The sequence below is a fragment of the Lineus longissimus genome, chromosome 2 (assembly GCF_910592395.1).
Source record: "Lineus longissimus chromosome 2, tnLinLong1.2, whole genome shotgun sequence".
Lineage (NCBI taxonomy): Eukaryota > Metazoa > Nemertea > Pilidiophora > Heteronemertea > Lineidae > Lineus > Lineus longissimus.
This window is the reverse complement of record NC_088309.1, coordinates 28,570,870-28,596,193: the sequence shown is the minus strand read 5'-3', so window position 1 is coordinate 28,596,193 and position 25,324 is coordinate 28,570,870. Positions and strand designations below refer to the sequence as shown.

At 43.2% G+C, this 25,324-nt stretch overlaps 2 protein-coding genes across 5 annotated transcripts in view; both read left to right on the top strand.

Moving 5' to 3' along the window:
* LOC135483403 (zinc finger protein basonuclin-2-like) overlaps nucleotides 1-13,595 on the top strand; it is an 84,929-nt gene extending 71,334 nt beyond the window's left edge. For all 4 annotated transcript variants that reach the window (XM_064764276.1, XM_064764277.1, XM_064764278.1 and 1 more), the window contains 2 exons: nucleotides 4,780-5,018; nucleotides 5,523-13,595. In XM_064764276.1, the coding sequence (XP_064620346.1) occupies nucleotides 4,780-5,018; nucleotides 5,523-8,531 (3,248 nt within the window). In that variant the 3' untranslated portion in view covers nucleotides 8,532-13,595. The remainder of the gene's footprint in view (nucleotides 1-4,779; nucleotides 5,019-5,522) is intronic.
* A 1,375-nt stretch (nucleotides 13,596-14,970) lies between these two features.
* Nucleotides 14,971-24,981, top strand: LOC135483929 (uncharacterized). Its single transcript, XM_064765002.1, has 4 exons — nucleotides 14,971-15,270; nucleotides 19,019-19,105; nucleotides 24,021-24,087; nucleotides 24,611-24,981. Exons 1-4 carry the CDS (start codon nucleotides 15,213-15,215, stop codon nucleotides 24,750-24,752), a joined length of 354 nt encoding a protein of 117 aa, XP_064621072.1. The 5' UTR covers nucleotides 14,971-15,212; the 3' UTR covers nucleotides 24,753-24,981.
* Nucleotides 24,982-25,324: the final 343 nt, after the last annotated feature.

The window sequence follows — 25,324 nt, the reverse complement described above, 5'->3', positions numbered from 1 at the left end:
TTCTAACGTTGTGTGCAATTTCAAAACGTCCACTTTCATTGGGCCTTTAGCCATGATACTGTGACATTAGACCAAGCTCTCAATACCAAATGGTATTATCTTTAATGTCATCAGACCATATTGAAGAAACATGATCAGAGAGGTTTGTTTATATTTCATGATGTCTCCTCTCTAATTGAGTATGTCAGATCTCAGTGTCTGAATGCTATGGGTGGGGCCTCTCTACATGATAGGCCTGGTAGGGTGTACTCAACGAGTTCATCCTCGAGGCGAAAGTTAGCTTGACCTTATCCTGTGACAGAGTGAATATCATAATAATGGGGTTTGGTTTTTACAGCAAGATCAATTTGACTACGAGTGGAATAGAGTCATTCCAGCAGGTTTGTCTGAAGGGTGGATGACAGTGCACTTTGATCTTATCTCCAGTTTCTCAGTCTTTGGTGGGTTTCTCCTGAGGGCAGCCACAGGTGTTTGACAATGAAGTCATATCTATCGTCATCGTCCCTTCTTAGCAGGGCATGTGAAGTAACCACTATGGCTATCAACCTGAACCTGAACAGAGGCAGCACAGTCAGAAACCTTGGTGATCACTATTCTAAGCCGAAGACAATTCATGTTTCTCCCTCTGCTGGCATGATGTTCTTCTTTGCACCTGTTTATAGGGTTGGTAGGTTCGCTCCTGAATGTGAGTGTGGAGATGATCCGATTCCAGGTGAACGCTGACATCAACATGATGAAATATTGCAGAAACCAGATGATAGCTTGCAAGATGAACAGACATCGAGGCTGCCTCCTCCACTCACAAGATGAGGCTATCAATGTTAGGTAGGCCTGGAAAGGCTTTATATGAGTTGACAAGGTATGCATGCACACAGCTAATCTGTGGGCTGCAGGCACTTTGATTTGGGTAAGCAATGGCCATCCTCTGAACACAGGCCTTTGCTTTCTGATAGGCACCCTCTTCACAGGCCTAGACCTCCATGTCTCATTCCCTTCAAGGTCGCCAATACAAAGCACACTTGAAGTGACAGGTTATCTAAGAGACACAGGTAAATGATGGAGGCAGAAGGTGGGAGAAGGCATAAGTTTGTCAGCATGACATGCATTCTCTATCTACCTGGGATGAGCTACCATATGTCATATCCAAGCAAGGTGTGTGAAATGAACTGCACGGTTTTCCGCCATCATGGCGCTACTGCTATTAAGATCTATCTCACACAGTGAATCGTAGTCATGTGAAAGGTCAGTGGTGCAAGTCCCTGTTTGGGCAGTCACAGCCTCTTCTTGGTTGCTTTGGGACCAGTAGGCCTATGCTCTTGATTTTGATTTGTTGATGTGCTGTCTCAGGGTCAAGACACAATATGACGGTCTGAGGTTTTATTGCACATCTGTGAGAGGACGGCACCTAAACCTCTATTCCCTCCTCCATGTTCTCACTTGCCCGATTTTGATGCTTGAGATTCTGCGGTGGCAATTTCCAGGTTGTCTGGTGATGGCTTCCATCACACACATGTTGATATCCTGAGAGAGAGGATACCTTGCATGTTTTTATGCGAAGACGAGACTGGCACGTCTCAATCTCGTCTCCAGGTTTCAGGCATTTGTGAACCTATCATGTTGTTGGTCCCTTGCAGGAACACAACTGCTGAAACATGCTTGACTCATCACAGTGATGTCATCTGCGTGAAAGCCAATGAAATACTGCTTCCAGTTGGTTGCCTAAATTGCCCTGTTAACCAAGAGGTACCTTCTCTGCCTTGGCAGGAATGTCCAGAGATGAAATGATCATCTCTTTCACCTGAAACCAAGAATGTTGGCTATTGATCAGTGCAATCATCAATGACCTCATCTTGAGCAAGAACACCCGTTTATCAGGTCTCCTTCATCAGTGTGAATCAAGTGAGATTAGGATGTTTGTTTCTGCTGTCTTGTATGTATGTATACCTGGTCTAATCTGTGGTACCTGTGCCAGGGGTAATCACCATGGACATACAGGTTCTGATCATGCTAAGCTCAGGTGAGTCAGGGTTAATACCTCCATGGTACTTTCATCCTCTTGGACAACTCCACCTTGGCTCTTAATGCCAACTTTCCAGTGCAGGACAAAGCCTCAACTCTGCCCCCACACCAGTTGAATGTTGTCATGTGACCCTAAGCTCCTTTATTGTCTTGTATTGTCCACTGATGTGCCATGGCTGACTGACCAGTAAAGCTTAAGCTGATCATTGTCTTGGATATAACTGAGTGTATTTCACTTGCTCTTCAATCTAACTGATTGATTTAGTTTTGTTATGCGACATGTGATTAGTGTGTTGGATGTACATGTATAAGGTGGGGGAGGGCTTCTATATGAATCACTTGGTACAACTGGTGTCTCCAAAATATGGCCATCAGTAGTAAAAAAGCAGAATTCATCTGTATAAGTATGAAAGATTGAGAAAACACTACACAACTATTGAAATGTAAGATCATTTGGAGGAGCAATGTGTGTGCCACTTAACTGTGCCACCTGTGCAACCTCGTCACAATCACCTTGTGGTGATATTTCAGTATGGCGATGATGTTTGGTTCCCAGATAGCCCCTCTAATATCAGAATGTGTCGAAACAGATTCCCACTGAGTTGGAGTTTGCATTTTTTCCAGAGCTCATCATGATCTCATCAATGTCACAGAGTGATTGTCACAGAGCTTGATTTGAAGTTTTGATAGAGTGAACAGAATGGCCCTTGGCCATTTTGAACCAAACCATTGCCCTCTGAAATAGAAGTGAAAGCCTCTGGTCAATTTGGCAGCCATGTTGGTTCTACACGGCCAGTTTTAACTGCTAGCTGGATGTGATTAAAGGAGTGTAGGAGTAATCACCACATCCCTCTACCTGTAATGTCCTATGCTCTCACATGCAGCTGGGTTTAAAGGTAATCAAGTTAATCATTCTCTCTAAACATGAGCTGAGCTAGCCTGACTCTAATCACACACTTCCTCTGCTAACTTCTGTCCTCCATCAGTGCTAACCACAAAGATTAGTACAGACTTTGGGTAAAAAGGATGCCAAACGTCCTCACAGGTCAAGGGCGTGAAGTTTGAGGTCGACTCACCAAACAGTTTTTAGGTTGATCCTATGATGAATCACAGGGTCTAACTCTAAGAGTTGCTTTCACCAACAGTGGAATAGGGTAAAACCTGGTCGATGTAATGTCAGTAAGCTGTGTTTATACCTGGGAGACATAATTATGATGGACTATGCACGTTCCTCCTTTACTCTGGCACCTGGCCATCTGATTCATTCAGTCGTAATGACAGGGGTACCTTTTGCTTGAAAAGATGGCGGCTTAAGTGGGCGATAGGGAGAGTCATTCGTATCACTATCACCCATAGGCCTACTCTGATGTTGAGCTGCCCTAAGTCTGTTTCAAGGAGCCCTGGCCTGGCAAGGATGCCCCACCCTCTGACATTTAGACACTCTAAGTTTGATAAAGTCATCCCTGGTTTCCTGTAACCTAATGGTATGAGTCCTTGTGATAACACTTTCATCACCTAGAAAAACTGCCAATGTTCCAAATGCCAGTTGTGAAAATTGAGCCAGTAATAACTATTCTATGGATGGAGAAACATGCTTGGAATATTCGCCGAGTTTACCTAAGGTTTGTGATTGGACGGCGGACACTGCAGTGATCTGTGGTTCCTGGAGGATACGTGTGGGTTGGTCCGGATGTTGTGATGTGATAGCTAATTATCTCACACTCACAGAGCACAGCTCAGGACAGTTCCGGTTTGAAGTTGTACTCAATTTCAGTCCAGCTTTAGGTCACTTCCCTTCATTTTGATTCACTATTTCAACTCCAGGGATCTTGGGAGAGAAGCTGACAGGTTCATACTAATGTGACTTTCTTTTCTTTGTTTTATTTTCAGTAGTTAGTCAAAATACAGTGGAACCCCGGTAACACAACCACTCATGGGACCGAGGTTGAATGGACCGATGTGGTCGCGTTAGTGAAGTTGAAAACCGGGGACAAAATCCAGGATTAGGTTTTCCCGCCAAAATTGTTGAACTTACTGATGATGTTTCTTCATTTTGAGCAGGAAAAAAAAAGTGAAAAAATTTTTGGACTTAGAAATTTTTTTCAACTTTCAGTCATGTCAAAATTTTGAAATTTTTTTCTGAGTCAAAAAAGTTTTGGGACTGATGGATGATGTTGGTTCATTTTGAGGAGAAAAAAAAACCAGTGAAAAAAGTTTTTGGACTTGGAAATTTTTCATCCTCCAACAACACAAAGACGTCTGCTCGAAAATCCTTGGTTAGCCTGAGCAGGTTAAGGCTTTAAAAATAGAGCGTATTTGTTTGGGAATTTCAGATGAGTCCTGGATTCATTCACTTGGAATATTGATAGAAATCTGGAGAACATTGATCGGGAGGCTGTGTCAACATTGTGGTCTGATTGCTGCTGCCATCTGCTTACAGATACCAATACTTGGATGCCAGGCTCTGATGGGTTTACTGGGTGTAAAGCAGCTTGGATGGCAAATCTCCACCTTATATGAAGAAGGTGTTTGGATTCATTTGACGGCAAGATAAACAAGTTTCATAGACCTCATTGTCTTCTTAGGTCCATCTCTGCCAGATCACCCACATCCGATATGATGTCTTTGTTTCTCCACTGCAGGACACATGGCAGCTGATTTTGTTCAGATTGTACCTCATACATATCTCTAGGAATGATATTGATCTCTTGCTAATGTTTTAATCATCTTCTGATCGTGTCGTCTGTTTGTATCTTTCAGCTCTTGATAAGCTCGGCTATAACAGCGTCTACCCCCTAGGCATGCAGGTCGAGATCGTAGCACCCAACATCGTGTTTGACATCGCCAGTCTCATGCTCTATGGCACCCAAGCGACGCCCATACGCCTTAAGATCCTTCTCGATCGCCTCTTCAGTGTTCTCCAGCACGAGGAGGTGCTACAAGTCTTGCACGGCTTTGGTTGGACTTACGAGGACTACGCCCGTGGTTATATCTTACAGGTGAGTAATAAGTAGATTGGAGCCAGATCTTCTGCCTGCAGAAACTCGGCGAGAACATCCGTTGGTGTGAGTTGTTCCAGAGTCACAGTGTCTAGTGTAGAAGGTTGGACATGAATCAGGATTTGAGGCTGTAATCGAGCGAGGGAACATATAGGGCAGAATGCTTTTAAAACCATCTGAATAATGTAGGCCTACAAGATCTTTGGGCCTCGTTGCAGTGATGCAGACCATCTACCTGCCTGTGGTTGTAAGATTATGAGATGATTTTGTCACTGGCAGATGGGTATTGACCATGGGAATAGATTATCATATCAATAAAGCTGGAGGCTGATCTCACCTGCAAATATAGTGCTGCTATCTCTCTGACTTTATATGAACCACAAGGTGTCATCTCCTTGGACGTCCCAAGATGTTATCATGACTAAAGACATGACTGTCCTAGTAATGACTTCGCATCAGAAGCTTTATTCTACATCTTTTTGACATCATTTTGTGTCTTTTCAGGACCGAAACGGTCGAGTCCTCGATAAGTGGTCGTTCACCAATCGAGATGAGGAGCATATCATCATACAACAGTTCTTACGCTTCGGAGAAACGAAAGCGATCGCTCAGGAAATCATACTCGCCGATACGAAAGAGAGACAGGAGCAACTCTTCCGCCAGTCGCCCAAATCAGACTCTGATATCAAGAAGTTCTTAGAACGCAGCAATATTCAGATGCATAATTTTGCCAGGTCATTTGATTCTCGTCATGGACTGATCCCGGTCAGCCGGCCAGCGCACACACCTAGCACAACAGGATCTCGTATCATGAGCCCGACACGTGGCTCCACCTACTCTCCTGGCTGCTCCCGGGAACGTGAACCCTCCAGACCACTCAAGGTACCAACGCAAAGCACTAGTCCAATGTCTACGTCCCCCCTCAATCGTCTTTCTACTATGCAACCATTTGACTACCGGCGCGATCCGATAGGCACCGCTCTAGCAGCTGGAGAGAAGTCACATCATCCTAGTGTTCCGTTCACATCGACACCTCTCAGTATCCCTAGCCGGCCGATCCCAAACATCCCCAGTCTCCCTGGCCTACCAGACATCAAGCCCATGGCCCATGTGCAGACCCAACCTCAGGATCTGAGCAAATCAGGCTCAAAGGCAAAGAAAGAGGAACCGATAAGTTTCAGTTCTCCACCACTGCCGAGTTTCAGTTCACCTCCAGGGATGTCATCATCTGGCATGTCTAGATTACATCGCCCAACAGACTTCAGTATGTCCTCCCCGTTCTCACACCACTTGCCCCTCAACGCCGGCTCTCACTACGCCGACAAGAAGGTGAAACATCTGCGTAAGTCTGCCAACCCGATGAAGCGCCAGTGGCAGCCGTCGGCCTCGTTTGGCAACAATACATTAATATCGCCGAGTGGGAAGAAACGTGTTCTCTGTACGGCTTGTAACAAGACTTTCTGTGACAAAGGTGCTCTCAAGATACATTACAGTGCTGTTCACCTGAAGGAGATGCATAGTTGTACGGTCGCTGGATGTAACATGCTGTTCAGTTCTCGCCGCAGCAGGAATCGCCACAGTGCCAACCCGAACCCGAAACTCCACCGGCCGACCAAACAGAAGCTTCCTGATGGTTGTAGTATCATCGATGATGGCAGCAACCAGGCCAAGTTGCTCGGAGCACGAGGGACCATCGCCCAGCGTCTATTTGCTCATCCAGGTGCTAGTGACCAGTCTCCCGCCACCCTCCCCTCCTCAATGCTTGGGATGCCACCCATGATGATGGATGGACTACCAATGTCCTCGCCGTCGAATGACTCCAACATGTCGAATGACTCTGATCAGGCCTACTACGTCGATCACAATAATCGTATCACTCTGCTCCCTGCTAACAAGCGAGCCAAACTTGACATGGAAGATGATGATTATGATGACCTTGATGACATGGACAAGGTCGATAGTGTCAGCGTCGATACTGACAAGACCGAGGACTTCCATGTTAAACCAGACCAGGAGGTCATGGTGTCGTCCTCAGGTAGCAGCCGCAAACGCAAAAGTGCAATGCCGACCCGCGTCAAGCAGACAGAGGATGTGAGTGATGAGAATAATGATGATGTTCCTCTTCATGATATGTCGCGTCTTGCCGAGGCTCGTCATGAAATGCTGCGTCTTGCAGAGAGTCGTCTTACGGAGCCACTCGTTGAACACAGCGACGATGAGATGCCACTAAATCTGACTGAGCCGACACCAAAAAACGATGCAGCAAATGACGCCGATGATGAATCACAGGAGGAGGCTAAAAAGGATGAAACAAGCGATCGTAAAGTCAGTGACGATTTTGATTTCAACAAGAATCGCGTTTCGGATAATGAGTCTTCTTTGCTCGAGGGCAATGGTTTCAAGGAAATGGAAGATAACACGATCAAGAAAACCGACCATTTGGCTCAGATTGGCCTGCGAGCATCAAAACCTGAGTCTGTAGACAGTGGAGTGGTTCCTGACCAACAAACCAGTGCTGGCCTCTGTTTCTTCGGTCACATGCCAGTCACGTGTGCTCAGCCCATCTTCCCAGATACAGATCCGTTGAGTAGTCGTCCTCATAGCCGGAACACGGATAATGGTCATGGCTCGGATATGGAGTCAAACGCCTCCTATGGGTCAGATATGGATCTCTCTCCTGGTCACAGTCCATCGAGTGGTGAGAGGGAGCGCTTTGATATCCCGCTAGATCGCGACAATCCAAGGCAGTGTGTTGCTTGTGGTAAACTCTTTCAGAATCAGTTTGGTGTGAAGACACATTATCAGAACGTCCATCTTAAACTCATGCATACATGCTCAGTTGAGGGCTGCAATGCGTCTTTCCCATCGAAACGGAGCAGGGATCGTCACAGTTCGAATTTGAACCTTCACAGGAAGTTGTTATCAACATCTGGTCTGGAGGGTGAACGGGATGGCTACTCAAACAGCACTCAAAGTCTTCGCGATGAATTCTTGTCCAAAATTTATGATGGGAATCACTATGGTGGCAGCATTCGGGAAAACGGTCAAAATCATGATAAGAAATTGTCAGAGATTGATAATGATTCGTACCAGAGCATCAGCCCACGCCCAAGCAGTGAAGAATCACCTGAGAAGCTGTCTTCAGTATCTGAATCATTGTCTCTCAGGTCGTACCTCTCTGTCTCTGTGAATGTCACCGAGGATGGAGACCACAAGACGAACGGAACCAAGCTTGAGCAAGACTACAGTTACAGTGGTAGTCTCGAGCAGGATGCCTCACCCCAGCCGGATCCTGACGGTAGTGTAGACTGTCACATCTGCAAAGAACGCTTCAGAGACAATTTGGTTTTGAAGGAACATTTTGAGAAAGTTCACCCGAAGGAAATGTACAAGTGCACGATCACAGGTTGCGAGAAGGTGTTCTCGACACGCAAGAGCCGCAACCGACACAGCCAGAATGACAACCTGCACCGCCACCTAATGGCCGGTATGGGACCTACTGACAATTTATGACCAATATATCTTTACGCGTGATCTTGAGATTTCACATGAACTGCATTTATAATTACCGAATGATTTGAGTGGTGCTTTACAAAGTTTACTGGTTGGGCGAAACGTGCAATTACGAGGAGTTACTTCTTTAATATAAACACTAATATTGGTGCTGATTTTACCAAAAAGAATGAACACATTGGATGTCACCTTTTGTATGATTGAGCATGGCACGCTTCTATTGTTTTATTGTGTACTCATCATAACTTCATTAGAGGTAATTAGGGAGGATGGTGGATTAGTCCCAATCCTTGGTCCTTCAGGCATAACTTGTTGCCAGGAGTTAGAAACACTACAAAACACTTCATGCATGGCATGGAGCATTCACACATGTCTACTTTATTATGTTCCCAAGAAAATGGCGACAAAGGCTGAGCTACAATGATGGTGAAGAAATGTAAAGGTGCAGTTTCTATTGGCGTTAGAGGAAGGGTGGTCTTCCTGGCTGTACGACGACCATGTCAACTTATTTCTGATTGGTGCCTAAATTAGTTTATTTATCAATTCAGCCAACAATGCAGAAACAAGCTAAACTCATGAATGGTGAAACAGACCAATTGGTCATTGTCTTCTGGGAAGAGAATTTTCTCCAAATGTTGCTGATATGACAATCAACAAAAGTTACAAAAACTCATTAACTGCTTCATAATGGCGTGAACGATGTTTCATAATGGCGTGAACCATGTTTCATGATGGCACGAACCATTCTTGCATTGTTGGCCTCGTTGTTGTTTCGTATCAAATAAATCTTATTTGCGAGAGTTTAATATCAAAATGATTTATGCAAATTATCCAAATATGATCTCTGCTGATTTCTATAAGTTAATAGATAGTAAGTTAATTAGTGAATAGTAATTTAATTAGGTTAATTAGGCAAATAGATTGAAATAGATTGAAATAGAAAAGAAGTGTTTCTAATAGATTTTTGTACAGAAAAAAATTAATTAATAATAATAATATATTGATTATGCAGAAAGAGTTAAATGTATGAAAATTTTAATCTAGAATTTTGGCGTTCACATACCTAGCTGACATATGATTCAACCAGTATTTATAGGAGTTCTTGTATAGTGCACAGATTCATGTAGACGGCGGATTCAGTTGATATGATACATAGCACGGGGCACCAAAAAATAAGGAGATTTCTAAAAGAGAAATCCTTCTGGAAATGTACAATCCTGATTGTTGAATCGACTTGGTGGTCTCCTTTATGCATTAAACATGGCATTGAAACATTAATTGTAGGAATGATTATGACTGTTGATTGTGCCCCATGTTTATAACCCATCATAGCTTTATCTAAACCTTCCCGCAACCCTTTGTGGTACAAGTATTCAAGCCATAACATGTCCTGTACACTGGCAGTCTCGATCCTCAGATGTGGCTGAGGAAACCTTGTGCTTCTTTATGACCTAATACTACATGTTCATTTGCCATCACAGAATCACAATATTGTTAAACAGTTGTTGGTATTCTTGGTTTTAGTCTGCCAAAACCACAGAAAACCTTTGAAGTCACTTTTTGATTAGTTCACCAATAGTATTATAGATGGCATTGTTGTATACTCTCTATCACATCAAGTATTCCATGGCAAATGGTTGGAACTTGATTATTGTGTTTTCCTTGTTTAGAGTTATTACATATGAAAACCATGTATGTGAAGATTGCTGCGATACATCTGATAAAACCCACTGTTAACCTAGTTTGATAACAAAACCATGGTCTCAAACCAAAAACATTGGGTACCGTTTATAAGATCCATCTGATTAGTTACTGCTGTTTGATCGTCTGCTCGTATCACTAAACCATGGCGACATCTCTTGTTTTGAAGAGTCAACATTTATATTTTGCTGAGAATCGGCCGCCGTTGACAAATACTACTAGTCATGATTCGGTCAATGAAAACCAACCATTTGCATAATTTGATGAGTGGATGAGCTTGTTTAGTCACGGTTAACTCGGCGTCAAAACATTATTAATTCACCAACATTGTAATCAACTAAAAAAAGTGTCATTGGCAACTTTTGGCAAGAATCAGAACTGATATGGTGTCATAGTGGTTCCTGTCTATAAGTTGGCCTTTGATGTGGCAGGCTTTTGGATTATGTGCAGCTTTCATGAGTGTTCAATGATTTTACAATAAGTTAATGGTGCACTTATGAACCCATAGTTTGTATTTCCTGATGACACATGTGTTATTGTCTCCAAGCATGCGATGTCTGAACTAATGATGCCTACCACTGAGCTGGAATCAAAACTGGTGTTAAGTTTAAATTGTCACTTTATTTATTATTATATCTTCAACGATATGGTGCATTTATTTTCTGGTGCAAACTCACAGATGACTGAATATCTGTGCGTTAGATTAGGTTGTGGGTGTTCTTACTTAAGTCACTTGAAACCAATGGTACTTTCACATCGGTGTTATGATGTGATTTATGAATCTCAACTTTTATTTTGTCTTTCCGTAGTTAGATTTTGTTATGCGTTTGAATCTCTGAAGTCATTGTCTTTATTTGCAAATCCTCTATTCTATTCTATAACTGGAAGATGTTTGCCGACCCCTGGTGGTGTGGGTATCCAATATGTGGTCATATAAAGTTGGCCAGACCAACTGATCTTGGACAAATATTGGACACCATCATGTTATGTTATGCAACATCTTCCAACACAAACAAACGGCCGCCACATGTTGTTTTCACGGTATTGCAGATGTTTGATTTTATGATATGAATCTCAGTTTATTTTGTGATCACCTTCCAAAAATATTGTAGTCATATTGAGGTAGGGATCGGTTCACGTACATCAAAAGAGACAGTGTAATGTACATTCAATGTATCAGTGAAGAACCTGTTTGAGGTGGCTGTTTAGAGCCAAAACAAACCTAAATATTGGCACAACAAAGAACCCATGATATCTGACTGCAATCTTTTTGCTTGCGTCTGCATAGTTGTGGCTCTTAACAGCTTTCTCCGACTGTTGTAAGGTCCCAATGAGGAACTGTCTGATGATGTCCTCTATACTAAAATGGTACTCATGTAATGGTACTCGTTGAAAAACTTTCTCAATCTAATGGTACCAACCATACACCATATCAGTACTTGTTCAAGGGTACTAGTTGATGAACATAAGCTTACTTGTATTACCACCGTACTGAGGTTGATCGAAAGGCCCTTGTTTTGGCTTGGCCTCATTTACCTCAAAGGTTAACTTGAAGTTGAATGAAATATTCGTTGCATAATATTGCCTTCTACGGCAACTTATGAGGCATTGTGGATGGATCTCCCGAGCTTTCGTACGTGGTCACATGCAAGTGAATGGAACACGAGACGAATGAAATGTGGATAAAAATCCTGAAAATATTCAATAGATCTAATGCAAAAACTGAATGAGTTTTGTGTGATGGTGCCACTGGCGTGTGTGCTCCGGTTTCATGGAAGACTGGCCAGATTTCACATGAAAAGTGCGAGTCATTTCCAATATTTCTAATGGAGCGTTTTATCTGTACAGACTAGCTGGTGGCTTTTTACCACCGGTTTCTGCGTGGCCGCATGCACAATCTGAATGATTTTATATCTATGAACCGATCATTTTCTTGTTCTATGCATTTTACAATGCTCGTCTTGCATATCTACTGCTCGTGTTTTCAATCGGCAAATCTTATCACACGCTCGCGTTATATTCTATTTTTACCCATTACCTCATCATGCTTATATCAGAGTTGTGTGTTCATTTTAAATATAAATAAGTTTATACATTTGGAGGTAGATTGAGGATAACTTATTATATATTAATCACTGTTTGGCTCATTTAAAGCATTAACACTGAGTCATCTTTAAAACGCTTCTCAAAAGCTGAATCAAATGGGTTCTGTTTGAGAGTTTTGAGATACCTTACATTTCAGTAAGTTGTCCTTCATAAACTCGAGCTACGCACTCGTGAGGTAAGACTCGCAGGTCTTGGACCCGCAGACAAGTGCAAAGTGCGACAGTGATGAAACATCGAGTTCTGACATCATGATGTTCTCTCTGAGCTACTAAAGCGAGTGTCGTGGTTTATCAGTGAGCAAGACCGTCGCCATTTGATGCCGAGAAGTTTCATTGATTCTAGAGAATTCAGCGTTGATGCTTTAATGATTGATGACTTGATATTGGTAACTAACAAATAATTAATATATGATCATTTGTATATAGATAACATATAATTAAGGCTTTAAGATTAATAGTAGGAGTTTTGATAGGAGTTCCTGATAAAAGAATAGAAGTTGCTATTACTAATCAAAGTAAATCTTTATATATGAGAGAGTTATTCGACTGGCAGGATGGCTGGAAGACTAGTCACTAGTCAAAGTGGATGCTGTGCTGATCAAGACATTGAAGATGACACCTTCTTCATGATCAACTTGCTACTGGTCCAGAGACTCAATACAAGCTTTTGGCACAATTCATGTACTGTAAAGAATCAGCTTGACTCCTCATCTACACAATATTGCATAATATATCGCACCTATTCCTCGGTGTCATTCAAGGTGCAAAGATCGGTAATATTTCACGAGGTCATATGACCTTTAATGGTTTCCTTGACCTTGACTTTCAATGGTTTCCTTGACCTGTTCTCATGTGACCTTGACCTTAGATGGTTTCCTTCCAGTCAAACCTCCCAGTGTGTGATACAGTATCAAAATAGCAAACAGTTTTGGAGGTAAATTATTTATGAGTTTATTCAATGTTGAATCTCTCCTTTCAAATCACAAATGACATACACAACAGCATTGGTCAGTCCTGTTACGTGACTGGCCAAGCCCTGTCAGTCCTGTTACGTGACTGGCCAAGCCTTGTCAGTCCTGTTACGTGACTGGCCAAGCCCTGTCAGTCCTGTTACGTGACTGGCCAAGCCCTGTCAGTCCTGTTACGTGACTGGCCAAGCCCTGTCAGTCCTGTTACGTGACTGGCCAAGCCCTGTCAGTCCTGTTACAAGATCTGACCACGCCCTGTTAGAAAATAAATGTGTTGTTGAATTCATTGAGATCCTTGTTTGTTTTCATTTTGTTTGAGGTTACTCTAAAGTTAGCCAGGTGGGGTGGCAGTCAGATGGAGTACTAAAGTTAGATAGACTTAAGCCATCACCAACCATATGCGAAAGAGAATCAAGCCTGTCTGCTCCGCCATGTCACCAACACTGAGAGAGGAGACAGTCAAAATGGAATTAAGCCTTTCAGCCTTTCCACAATGTTGCGGACACGATGAGAGAGACGACATTGTGACATGCTCGTCGCCGCCAGGCTTGAGAATTGGTCTGGTTGTGACTGTCTCATCGCCGCCAGGCTTTAGAATTGGTCTGGTTGTGACTGTCTCATCGCCGCCAGGCTTGAGAATCAATCTGGTTGTGACTGCCTCATCGCGACCAGGCTTGAGAATTGGTCTGGTTGTGACTGTCTCATCGCGACCAGGCTTGAGAATCAATCTGGTTGTGACTGCCTCATCGCGACCAGGCTTGAGAATCAATCTGGTTGTGACTGTCTCATCGCAACCAGGTTTGAGAATTGGTCTGGTTGTGACTGTCTCATCGCCACCAGGCTTGAGAATCAACCTGGTTGTGACTGTCTCATCGCCACCAGGCTTGAGAATCAATCTGGTTGTGACTGTCTCATCGCCACCAGGCTTGAGAATCAATCTGGTTGTGACTGTCTCATCGCGACCAGGTTTGAGAATTGGTCTGGTTGTGACTGTCTCATCACCGCCAGGCTTGAGAATTGGTCTGGTTGTGACTGTCTCATCGCAACCAGGCTTGAGAATCAATCTGGTTGTGTCTGTCTCATCGCGACCAGGCTTGAGAATTGGTCTGGTTGTGACTGTCTCATCGCAACCAGGCTTGAGAATCAATCTGGTTGTGACTGTCTCATCGCGACCAGGCTTGAGAATTGGTCTGGTTGTGACTGTCTCATCCCAACCAGGCTTGAGAATTGGTCTGGTTGTGACTGCCTCATCGCAACCAGGCTTGAGAATTGGTCTGGTTGTGACTGTCTCATCGCAACCAGGCTTGAGAATTGGTCTGGTTGTGACTGTCTCATCGCGACCAGGCTTGAGAATCAATCTGGTTGTGACTGTCTCATCGCGACCAGGCTTGAGAATTGGTCTGGTTGTGACTGTCTCATCATTCACAGTGCTCGCTTTGGCTGTGACTGTTTCAGCCCACTCAGCACTTCATTTATGATAATAGAATAAGTTTGAAAAGAGACATTTTGGCAGGGAATGAAGAAAAAAACCCATCTCCTATGGCATCATGCAATTTCGAGACGATGCCCTGTTCTCTTGCTTCCTGTGAATGAAATTAATCTCACAGATCAAAAACACATCATGGAAAGACCTACAGCGCCACGTCTGTATGAAATGTCATCGCCCCACGCGAGGTGACGCATGGCCAGTAACTCCTGCAGTCCGTCGCTGCAGCAACCATTAGTCAGGAGAACAGCCTCCAAAGTTAAGTATCTCTTCAAGGACGCCGTATCATTCTCTTCTCTTGGACTAAGTGATGCCTTTATTGACGTTTATTGTTCGTACCAGTTTGTAGTGTAGAGTGCGCGATTCCGATACGGATGATATCAGGGACTTAACGTTTTATCACGGCAAGACAGAAGATATAATGAACTGCAACTACGTCCCGTTGGCTTTGGCTTACGTCTTGTTACTATGCCTAGAAGGTAAGCCTTATGTTCACTACACTTCTCATAATGTTGACATTTGTTATAATCGGCTGGTGTTAAAGAAATGGTTGTCCTTCAAATGTGTCTCAGTTACAACATTTCTCTAAGGGATTAATCAGGATTAGAAGCTCAATAGTCCGCATGGTTTGGTTCCGAACCTAAGAGGGATATCAAGGCAGTCGTAATTTTGTCTTAGACAATCAATATTATCAGCAAAATATTGATGAAAATTATCAGCAAAATATTGATGAAAATGACAAGTTATTTTATGAAATGTGATGTCATGTCAAGGTCCTCGCGAGGCTCGGATAAAAGGTCCACTTGACGTAATAATCAAGGCGCACTCGTGAGAAACTAATTCTTTCCGCCAATATTTACAAGCGATGATTATTTGCTGAAATGATGACGATACTATCCATCTCAATTTGTTCAGAGACCTGAGTTACCGGTTCTTCCCCGCTTTTGCGTTGGATATGCTCCATGGTTGTGCACAGTCGTTGGCGCCGTCGCCGGGCTGGGAACCTTCCACATTAACATGCACTCCGGCTGGGCTTGAGATTCTTGGGCTGGCGAAAGGATCTAAAGAGTCTATCATTGGTGGAGACGCTGGCAAAGAAGTCTTATTCTTACCCTGGAGTGTTTCTAGAAACTCGATGATACACTAAACATGCCAAAGGGCCAACTCATTGTCAGAAACTGCGAAAGGACATCAAAAAATGGCAGTCACAGTATGAAATATGGATTGGTGTCAAAGCGATATATTTGCTGCATGGTCATTACTGAATTGGTATGACATTTTCAATTAAGGTATATCGGTCGTAATGATGCGTGGCCAATAGCCAATGAATTTCCTTTTATACGAAAGCGGGAATCACTGATGTGAATTCAACTAGATTAGTAGAGATTATTACACTTTCCATTCAAACAGGCTTAATTGGTATAATGAGCGGGGCAAATTCACAACCAGAATGCCTGAATAAGGCCACTTCAACATGTCAACGGCGACTGGTCTCTGTGGTGGTATCTCTCAGACTCATAGAACTCCAATAAACCCGGGTCACGTGAGGAGCAACTTGTTCAGTTGATTTTCGAAGGTATTCCCCGCCACAAGTGCCAACCTTAGATATTAGACTTGTGTCAATACTGGATGTGCATGTCTCTGCCCGATCTGTTATGTCTCTGCTGGCTGTGCATGTGTCATCTCTTCACGGCAGCGACACAAACCCCATATAGGGAGAGGACACGATTAGCAGACAGAGAAAACCCAATAAAAACATACATGTAACACATCCAGTCGAGACAAAGCTATGAGAAATCAATCGAGTGGGGATATCGCCAGGGGTTATCAAGTGGAGGTGTTAGCTGCTATAATCATTTTACTAGCCGCACTACAGCCGGTCACTCACTCGTCTGCACTATATCTCGGTACTAAAACATACTTCTCCGAAATGCAACTATCAATGTGAATCATCTTCGGTCCATAGCCATTTAAAGTTCCTGAGAAACCCTGATGATGTATGTGTTAGAGTACAGCATCTTGAGTAGACAGAGCGATGTTAACTGATGACAAAAAATGGCCCAGTTTCTAACAGATGTTGCCTTTTCCTCAAACTGTTGCGTGAAATCTCCAAAGCGTCCTTAATCAATGATGACAGCGTCTATATCTCGTTAGATTAGATGGGGATAAGTAATTAATGCAATTACTTGGTGAATAGTCCACATAATTTGAGAAAGGCCGACAATATATGAGACAACTGCAATGTTCATGATCACGCTAAAGGAATGAACAATGGTTTTCTCTTGTAATCACCATGTCTTTGCACTGCTCGCTGAAACAATAAAAAAGTCGACCTTGGATCTGTTGAAGTCAACGCCTTCACTGTGATGTTCACGATGATCACTCTAAAGGAATGAACAATGGATTACTCTTGTAATCACCAAAGTCTTTGCACTGCTCGCTGAAACAATAAAAAAGTCGACCTTGGATCTGTTGAAGTCAACGTCTTCACTGTAATGTTCATGATGATCACTCTGAAGGAATGAACAATGGATTACTCTTGTAATCACCAAAGTCTTTGTCCGGACACATTTCGTAACATCGTCGCGGCCTTGCAGCATGAGAAAACTCAATTAACTGATCAGCAACTATCCTCCTAAATCACTCCCATTCCGTGTAAATGTTCAAGTAATGAGTTTGTTTTGAATCACATCACTTGGCGAAGTAATCAAATTAATGGTTGTAACCGGAGAGCCAGGATGGAACAAGCTCTGAAGACAAATGCGTTGAGTATAGGATACTGGGAATGACACAAGTTTCAGGAGCGAATGAAAAATCATTTGCATGCTCAGGTTCTTGATGCGATAAACGCTTCACCCATTGAAAATGGATAGTTATCAATATTCACGATCGTAATCATTCGCTCTCGATCATGACGAGATGTTTAGTAGCTTTATTTTGATTAGATAGTGACTTCCAAACTGAAACAAAGGTGCCAGTAGAACAACTTTCATCGCATAATTCAACCAAGAAATACAGTCACTGTTTCTTTTTCTCCACGAATTTGCTCGACCAGTCAAGAGGGTGAACAATCTCCTGCTTGAGTGTCGAACTAAGTGATCGCCAACCTTGACTGGGCTCTTGTAGTCGGCCACGAAACCCCACAACAACACAACCAATCTCGCCTTTAAATATCACGTCTTTTTGGGGGAAGTTTCTTTCGCTTGAAACATGAGCACACTACTATTACTGTTAATTTAGCTGGTTGACTCGCACATATTCTCGGCCAAAACGAAGGATTAGAAACATGCATCATCTGAAGCCAGCAATTGCCGTGAAATGCCTGTTCAGGTTATCTTTATATGCTGTTTTTCAGGCCGCCATTTTGGCTGAGAGGTTTCCTTTTCATGAACAACTGTTTGTTATACGACAGCCGGCCAAACCTCAAAATATCATCCGAAGGCAAAATATCGCTGTCGGGCCTACGCTAGAAATAGTCCTGGTTGTCTAGGCTACCCTCTAAAACACGAAAGCAAACCAGAGGAAGAGAAGGCACTTCCACCAAGCCTTTTCGCTAAAACTATATGTTCTTCATATATATATGCTCTTTACGGCTTTTTACCCCCGTGTTTTTACCGGCCTCCGGCATTTCTTTTTAAACAGAACCGGGTCTGTTTCGTTTCCATTTCCAAATCTACCAATGATATAATATTTCACAAAGATGCATTTTTCCTTTCACCAGCATCTGTCGTCGGAATCTCAGAAAATCGTTGCTTTGAAGCGATCAGCAGACGGATGAGTTTATTATGACAAAACATGACTTTTTTTATGAACCGCAGACATGAAATGGGAGATGAAAGAAGGGCTGGTTCCTGGCTGTTTTTCTCTGATTACTAGAATTCGGGTGAGGAATTAATGACAATAGGGAGGTTAAGGAATACCGGGATCCACGACAACTGCTGCGGTCGACTTCATACTCCATCTCAACCATCAACAGCCCACCAGATTGGCTGCATATTCGCAACTTTCCACATCTCTTGGGACTTCCGGTCGCTTTTTGGCCAATCAGAAGCTCTCAACTATCATGGCCAGCGCCGAACAAGTATGATATGTGTATTTTGATTGGCCAAAGCCGACTGGATGTCTCAAATTCGCTGCTTCCTTAAAGTGGTGAATGGCGAAATCCAACGATGAGATGACCTCAGCTGATCCAACGAACGTTTTTCACCCATTTGTCTTTCTTTCCAGCGGTCTTGACGAGAACAACCTATAACAACCCATATGATGATGAATATCCAGAGGTGTACCAGTATGAGCAATTATCATTACCTGCAGGTAAGCTCGACATCACTTACCCGACTGCAAAGGCTTTGCCGTTAACAAAATGTCATTCCACGCAAGCAATGACCCGGATGTTAACTTTAACGTCGCATTAGGTCTAAAGAACTTTCTGAAGTTAAAATAACTTTTAAACACCCACACCCTGCAGTAATTCCCATCACCACTCAGGCAAACACACTTGGAAGAAACAGAATTTAAAAGTAGCCAGAGAATAAAGCACCAGATCGAAATGACAAGAAACCCTCGAGGTTTACTAGCCCAGGCCTCGGCACAGACTTCAGCAGACGCCAACAACATATCTCTGCGATTGCAGTGCTATTCTTGCTTCCTTATAAAAAGTACTTTATTTTAGTGTCTAAATCCAGAAACGATAGTGGTGATATTGCCAAGACATGTTGACAATAAATTGCCGGGAATGGTTGTTATCTTGAAAACGACGTGCACCGACAAACAGCTAGTAATAGATGGGTAGTCTTCTATCTTTCGATATGCAGCTTACACAATGAAGTAAATGCTAATTCTCTTAAGGAAACGAACTCTTTTGTCGTGTGTTGTCAGCTGGATGTGCGCCGTGGATATTTACAGTCAGGCTTTTTTCTGCAATGTCACCATTAGCAGAAAAAAGAAAGTAGTCGTTTTGTTGTCTTAGCCTTCTCGAATTCCTAAATGTAAAGATGTTAATGACGTTAACGTTCCTCTTTAGCAGATAAAAGAAACACCATTAGGCTGAGATATAAACAATTAAATAGAAATCGGGCAAAGTATTAGGGGATTAGCAGCTTATTGGCAATTTGGGATGGACCGGATTGTTGTATGTTGGGAAAGAAGTAAGTTGACCAAATGACGTCACAGGAAGAGCAACGTCACCACCATCCCCAAGTACGTGTATAGATAGCAGTCATTATTGTCACCAGACGATGGTGCTTGCTAATTCCAACTTGTTGTCCCAATAGGAGGGATGCCCTGACATCAAGTCAAGCGCCATCTGACAAATAGTACCTGGATGCAGGGCTCCATGTCAGAATAATTAAATCAACAATTAAAGCAGACGACACACAAACAATAGATCCTTTGAATGATGAAGTATCTCCTCTTGCAATATTTGAGCAGCGATTATCGATAAGAGACAGATGGTTCCCTGGGCCTGTAGAAGTGACAATGCCGTATTGGTTCCCCATCCTGAGGAAACCAGGGGTGCAGAGCCTGGGAAGCGACTTCCTCAGGATATTGGCTGCCCTGATCCATTTGTTGGAACCATGGGCCCAGCGATCACGTGTGGGACGTCTTGTCCTAGAGCAGTGATATACGAGGCGTGATTAAAACAGTTTCGTAATATGAATTCTCTTCGCTGGCTTTAATTAAAACCCGAATACCTCGCTCTTATCTCCTGGAAACAGTATTTTTAAGTTGAAAAGCTCCACTTGTTTGAAATACCTCTGGGAGTTGAGCAATTTGTAATTAAAACGATCAATATATGTAATGTGTTCAATGAACAAGATTACATTTCCTCTTCTAATGACAATTGAATATACAATAGGGGCCTACTATCTACGAAAACACAGAAGGCATATTTGAAAGTCGATATCCAAAATTCAAATTTCAGATGAGCCTTCTGGGCTCTCGTATCTCAGGCTTTACTTCAACTCCGCGGTAAACTCTCCAAAAAAGCCGTTTTAGCAGGCGTCTCTGAAAAACGGGTTTTTTAGTTTTTATTGTTCGGTCGTAGCTCCTGCTGAGGTGATGAACAGTAGGACACGAGACAAAATATAAATGAACATGGTTATCCTTTAACTAAAGGAGTTCGCGACAATATTAAAGCCAAGTTGGTAACTTGTTGTCAATGAACGGCTGGGCACTAGCGCCGGTGTGCAAGGGATAGCAGTCCTAGGGCTGATAGTCCGTGTAACAATAGCCCGCATTGCTAAATGTTTTGGTTAGGGTTAGCGGTACAATAGATCATGCTGCTTAATTGATCAAATACAATGCTACCGGACTATGACTCCAGGGGGACTATATCCGCTGTCACACCGGGCCAAGTTGGACGTGCCCGGGGGACGTGCATTGGGATATGATGTTATTTGGTCATCGGGAGCACTTTCGATGAGCCAGACGAAAACATTATAAACATTTAATATCAGATTAGGCCCAATGTTCAAAATGGGTGGATCAAATTAAAAGGACAATGTTATATCACCTGATCAAATTATGTATTGCAAACTCGCCACCATCACTCCCAGACCAAGTCTCTTAGGAAACGCTTTTATACGGTCATTGGATCATCGGGTCATCAGATCTTGTAAAAGGTTTCTGTCTTTTCAACACGACGCACCTTCTTTGCTTCAAAAGTTTCCAAACCGGCCTCCTGCATTAAGGCTGCGCTCAGAAAGCTGCTCTGCAAAACTGACAGATCATTTCGTCGTATGAGAGCCGAGAATAAGCGACTGATCACCAGCGCCGGGAGTCACCAGCCCCTTGAATTTGGGATGCGGCGTATTCTTTCTTGGTTCTCGATGTAAGTTTTGGACTGCGCGAGTAATCTACGGCGAGGCGAATACCACTGGATTCAAGTTCAAGAGGCAACGGACGTGTGCGATTTGCCCTTACTTCTGTCAAGTCACGTTTCCCAATATCAAGCCATGATCCCGATGTAAGTTTTGGACTGCGCGAGTAATCTACGGCGAGGCGAATACCACTGGATTCAAGTTCAAGAGGCAACGGACGTGTGCGATTTGCCCTTACTTCTGTCAAGTCACGTTTCCCAATATCAAGCCATGATCCCGCACGATACCCATAATCGTCTGTCAACATGACATTAATCATACGCAATGTCGAGCATTATCAGAAGCTCGTCTCTATTGAATTATACAGACATTTACTCAAAAAAAGAAATTTTATTACGGGATAATGCGTTTTTGGTGATAAAATGTTTGGTAAACTCCTCTTTAAGATGATACGTGTCAGCAAAAACTATAGGTTATTTGGTGATAGCCGATTTTTTTTGTGCTAGCGGGGAGTACAACTAAGACCAGGGATAAAGAAGTGGCTTCTGGTTCGCCAATGTTGCGACCACAGCTGAGGTACCATCGAGAAAGAGAAAATATGATGATATCAGAATCAAGCGCTAAAAGATTGTACTCTCTACAGATGGTGCCTTTGGTATGAAGTCCAAGGATGAGTTTCTGACAACATTAAATTCGTTGCACACATCAGTTGCGAGATCATGTGGCAGAGGTTCTAAGATGCTCTTAACTTCTGGAGCATTCTGGTGTCGGAGAGATCGTGTGGATACTACATGCCGTCTCCACCTGGGAGCTTGGCACGAACAAGTAAAACAATTATGAAAATCATTGATGAATCTTCCCTTTGATAAGGTAGACAATTTGATATTTGACTTCAGTACAGATATCTTGCTTCAAATTGCGAGCTGCCCTTTCTTAATTTATTGCGTAGGAATGACATTTATCGTTATGTTTCATGTGCCATTCTCATAATGATTAATTGCATCAATGACCCCCGCACCAAACCCATCCCTTCCAACGCGAGGTGAAGTCCGCGGTAATAAATACTACCATCAGTGACTAAATCCGTTCCGCTTGCTTTTCAATCTCGGTGCACTTTCGGCTGACGGAGCATGCGGGGGGATGGAGGCGGACAACAAATCAATAGTAGATGGTTATTGTCATTTTGTTTGTTGCATCAAATGATTTCCTTTGACTCATCTTCCATGGATCAGTCGATGGTAGATAGGCGAACATCAGCAGACCCGATTACAATGACACCAGAGCCCCGGTTAGCAGTTTGAAATATTCTTTGGATATAGAGTCCTTTCCTGTCTGGTGATATATGAGTTATGGTATGGTCTATAGAGATCTCATTAAAACCTTCAGTACCTCGGAGATAAAAGGTGGCTGATATAACCATTCTCCCCGGGATACTCTTTCCGAGGGCATGTTTCCCTGCCAGACTATATTGGAAGCCGTGAACGCTTGTAGCTCCAAGGAGCGGTTATATTACTCCAATATCGGCCAAGAGTGGCGCTCTTTATTGTAATGGGATACATCATTACCAACCGAGCTTCAACAAGGTCAATGCGGCTCCTGACTGTTTTTATACATTGACATAAGTGAATCGAGATGAGGTTCACAAATGGGGGCCGAATGGCACTCACTGCATGGAGAACTGGTGACCGTGTTTGCCCCGTCAGCTATTGCAATTTTATTGACAATAACCAGCTACAGCCTCAAGGTCCCCACGGCTCCGTTATCGCTACTCACCAGTCGTCCCAGGGGACCAAACATGTAACAAACGGAATCCGCCCACCAAAGCCTCAATCGATACTGATATTAATCAGACGCCATCACGACTCAAAGCTAGAAACTCAATTATAAAACATCACGGATTGTGTTACTATTACTAATGCATGAAAATTGCCTGTGCTCAGTAAAAGACGCTTTTACGGACGATTCATAACGGACACACTGAAAAAAAAATGTTGTCAGTTTTTTTTGTAAGTTTTCGTTACTCCTGAAAAGACACAGAAGTGTCGCAAGCTCGACTCATTAGCATCAAAGAAAAGAGTGGTGTCATATTCCTCTTTCGATATCATCAGCGATGCAAGAGTCGAACGTTTGAAGGTTGTGACGACTCCTGAGAGAGTTAACACCATTGGCATTGCGCTTTCTCTTGTCCCCGTTCAACTAGTTTAATGAAAGATGTTAGCGCTGATAAGACAATCATTCGGGAGATTTGCTAGGGATAGAAGGCGGGTGGAAGCGGTTTTATCCCCAGTTTGTCAGTGTGAGAGATTGTGTCTCCATGCGGTGTTTTGTTGGTGTGAAGTGCGTCCTCGGTTCGTCCTCGTTAACGCAGACTAACGCGTCTGACTATCATTTATGTTCCTCTTCTGCAGAATATGTCGAGGAGCTTCCCGTGTCAAGGAACAACCTGCTAGACATATTCAAATCCACGAGGAAACGGTGAGTAGCCAAAACAGAGTTTGAGTTGTGTGCAGTTGTGTGATCGTTGCAAGCAACCCCAGTCGCTTAACTGCCTCAGAGACTTGTACAATAACACCATAACAATGAAAATAACATTGATGTCAAAAGCTCATGCAGTCAACCTCACATCGATCTAATAATGTGACCATTACGGTCATTGAGCGACTCCAATACTGGTCTCCTTCGCCTCCTAAAATGCAGGAAGGTGTTTCCCAACAGATAATGAGGGCAATGGTTAGCATTTAATAGCAAGTGATCACGAAAGATCGGCTGCCAGACTGCACCAGCATCTTTGCACCCGCTGCCTGCTCGGTCTCACCAAGGCTATACTTTTTGCAGACACATCAAAGACATTACTAGTCGGAGGTTGTGATCCTGGATTCCAACGCAACAGAAGACTATAGTCTGCGACATACACATTCAAAGGTGTAAGACACATATTGCATCACACATCGGCTCTTTACCGATTTTACAGTAATGTGTCATTTGCTCCTCTTTTCAGATCAAGGCAGGTGGCGAAGCGATGCTATTCGTCCCGAAACTGCTGCAAGACGACCGCCGATTGTTGTCCAGGTTACACGTGCGGTGTGAACATCTGGAACTGGAGCTGTTACGAGTGCATCAAGAAAACCTGGGGACGTTAGACGGATCAAATCCGACAGTCTTCATCACACAGACCGAGGGAGGTTCAGACGGCGAACGACGTTACACTGTCACTGATGTGTGTTTTCTATCATGTTGGTCATTTGAAAACAGAACCGCTTACAATGTTCATACTCCTATCGTAGCATGCAATAAAGGAGTTCATCAACAGAGAAAACTAGCTGATGGTTCCAGATATGTCAGTGGCTTTTGAGACATAACAAGTTATAACATCGAAATCCAACCAAAGCCTGCAGTTTCGATATGTGTTCCATTGCGGTTTGCCATCGGTCTGTGTGTCCCTTTAAGAATGGTTCATGTTTCTTACATCTAACAAACTTTTTATTGCAACCTCAAGTAGCTATTCACCAACTGTAAAACCAGTCAGGAATTGTCACGGCCTTCCAGAGGGCAACATAACTTTAACCGTTTCATATGTCAAGGTCTGTACGACTCTTGGCTGAGTTTACAGTTCATAGCTGCGTAGATTTTTAGAGTGCCTTGGGTTATCACCATCTATCATACCACTGGTAATGTTGTCTTCACTGAGAAAGACAACGATAGAGTCCTGCTC

Coding starts and splice junctions, on each gene's coding strand:
- LOC135483929 (XM_064765002.1), top strand. CDS start 15,213: ATGAACTGCAACTACGTCCCGTTGGCTTTGGCTTACGTCTTGTTACTA. Junction 15,271..19,018: donor CTTGTTACTATGCCTAGAAG/GTAAGCCTTATG, acceptor CTTTCTTTCCAG/CGGTCTTGACGAGAACAACC. Junction 19,106..24,020: donor GCAATTATCATTACCTGCAG/GTAAGCTCGACA, acceptor CCTCTTCTGCAG/AATATGTCGAGGAGCTTCCC.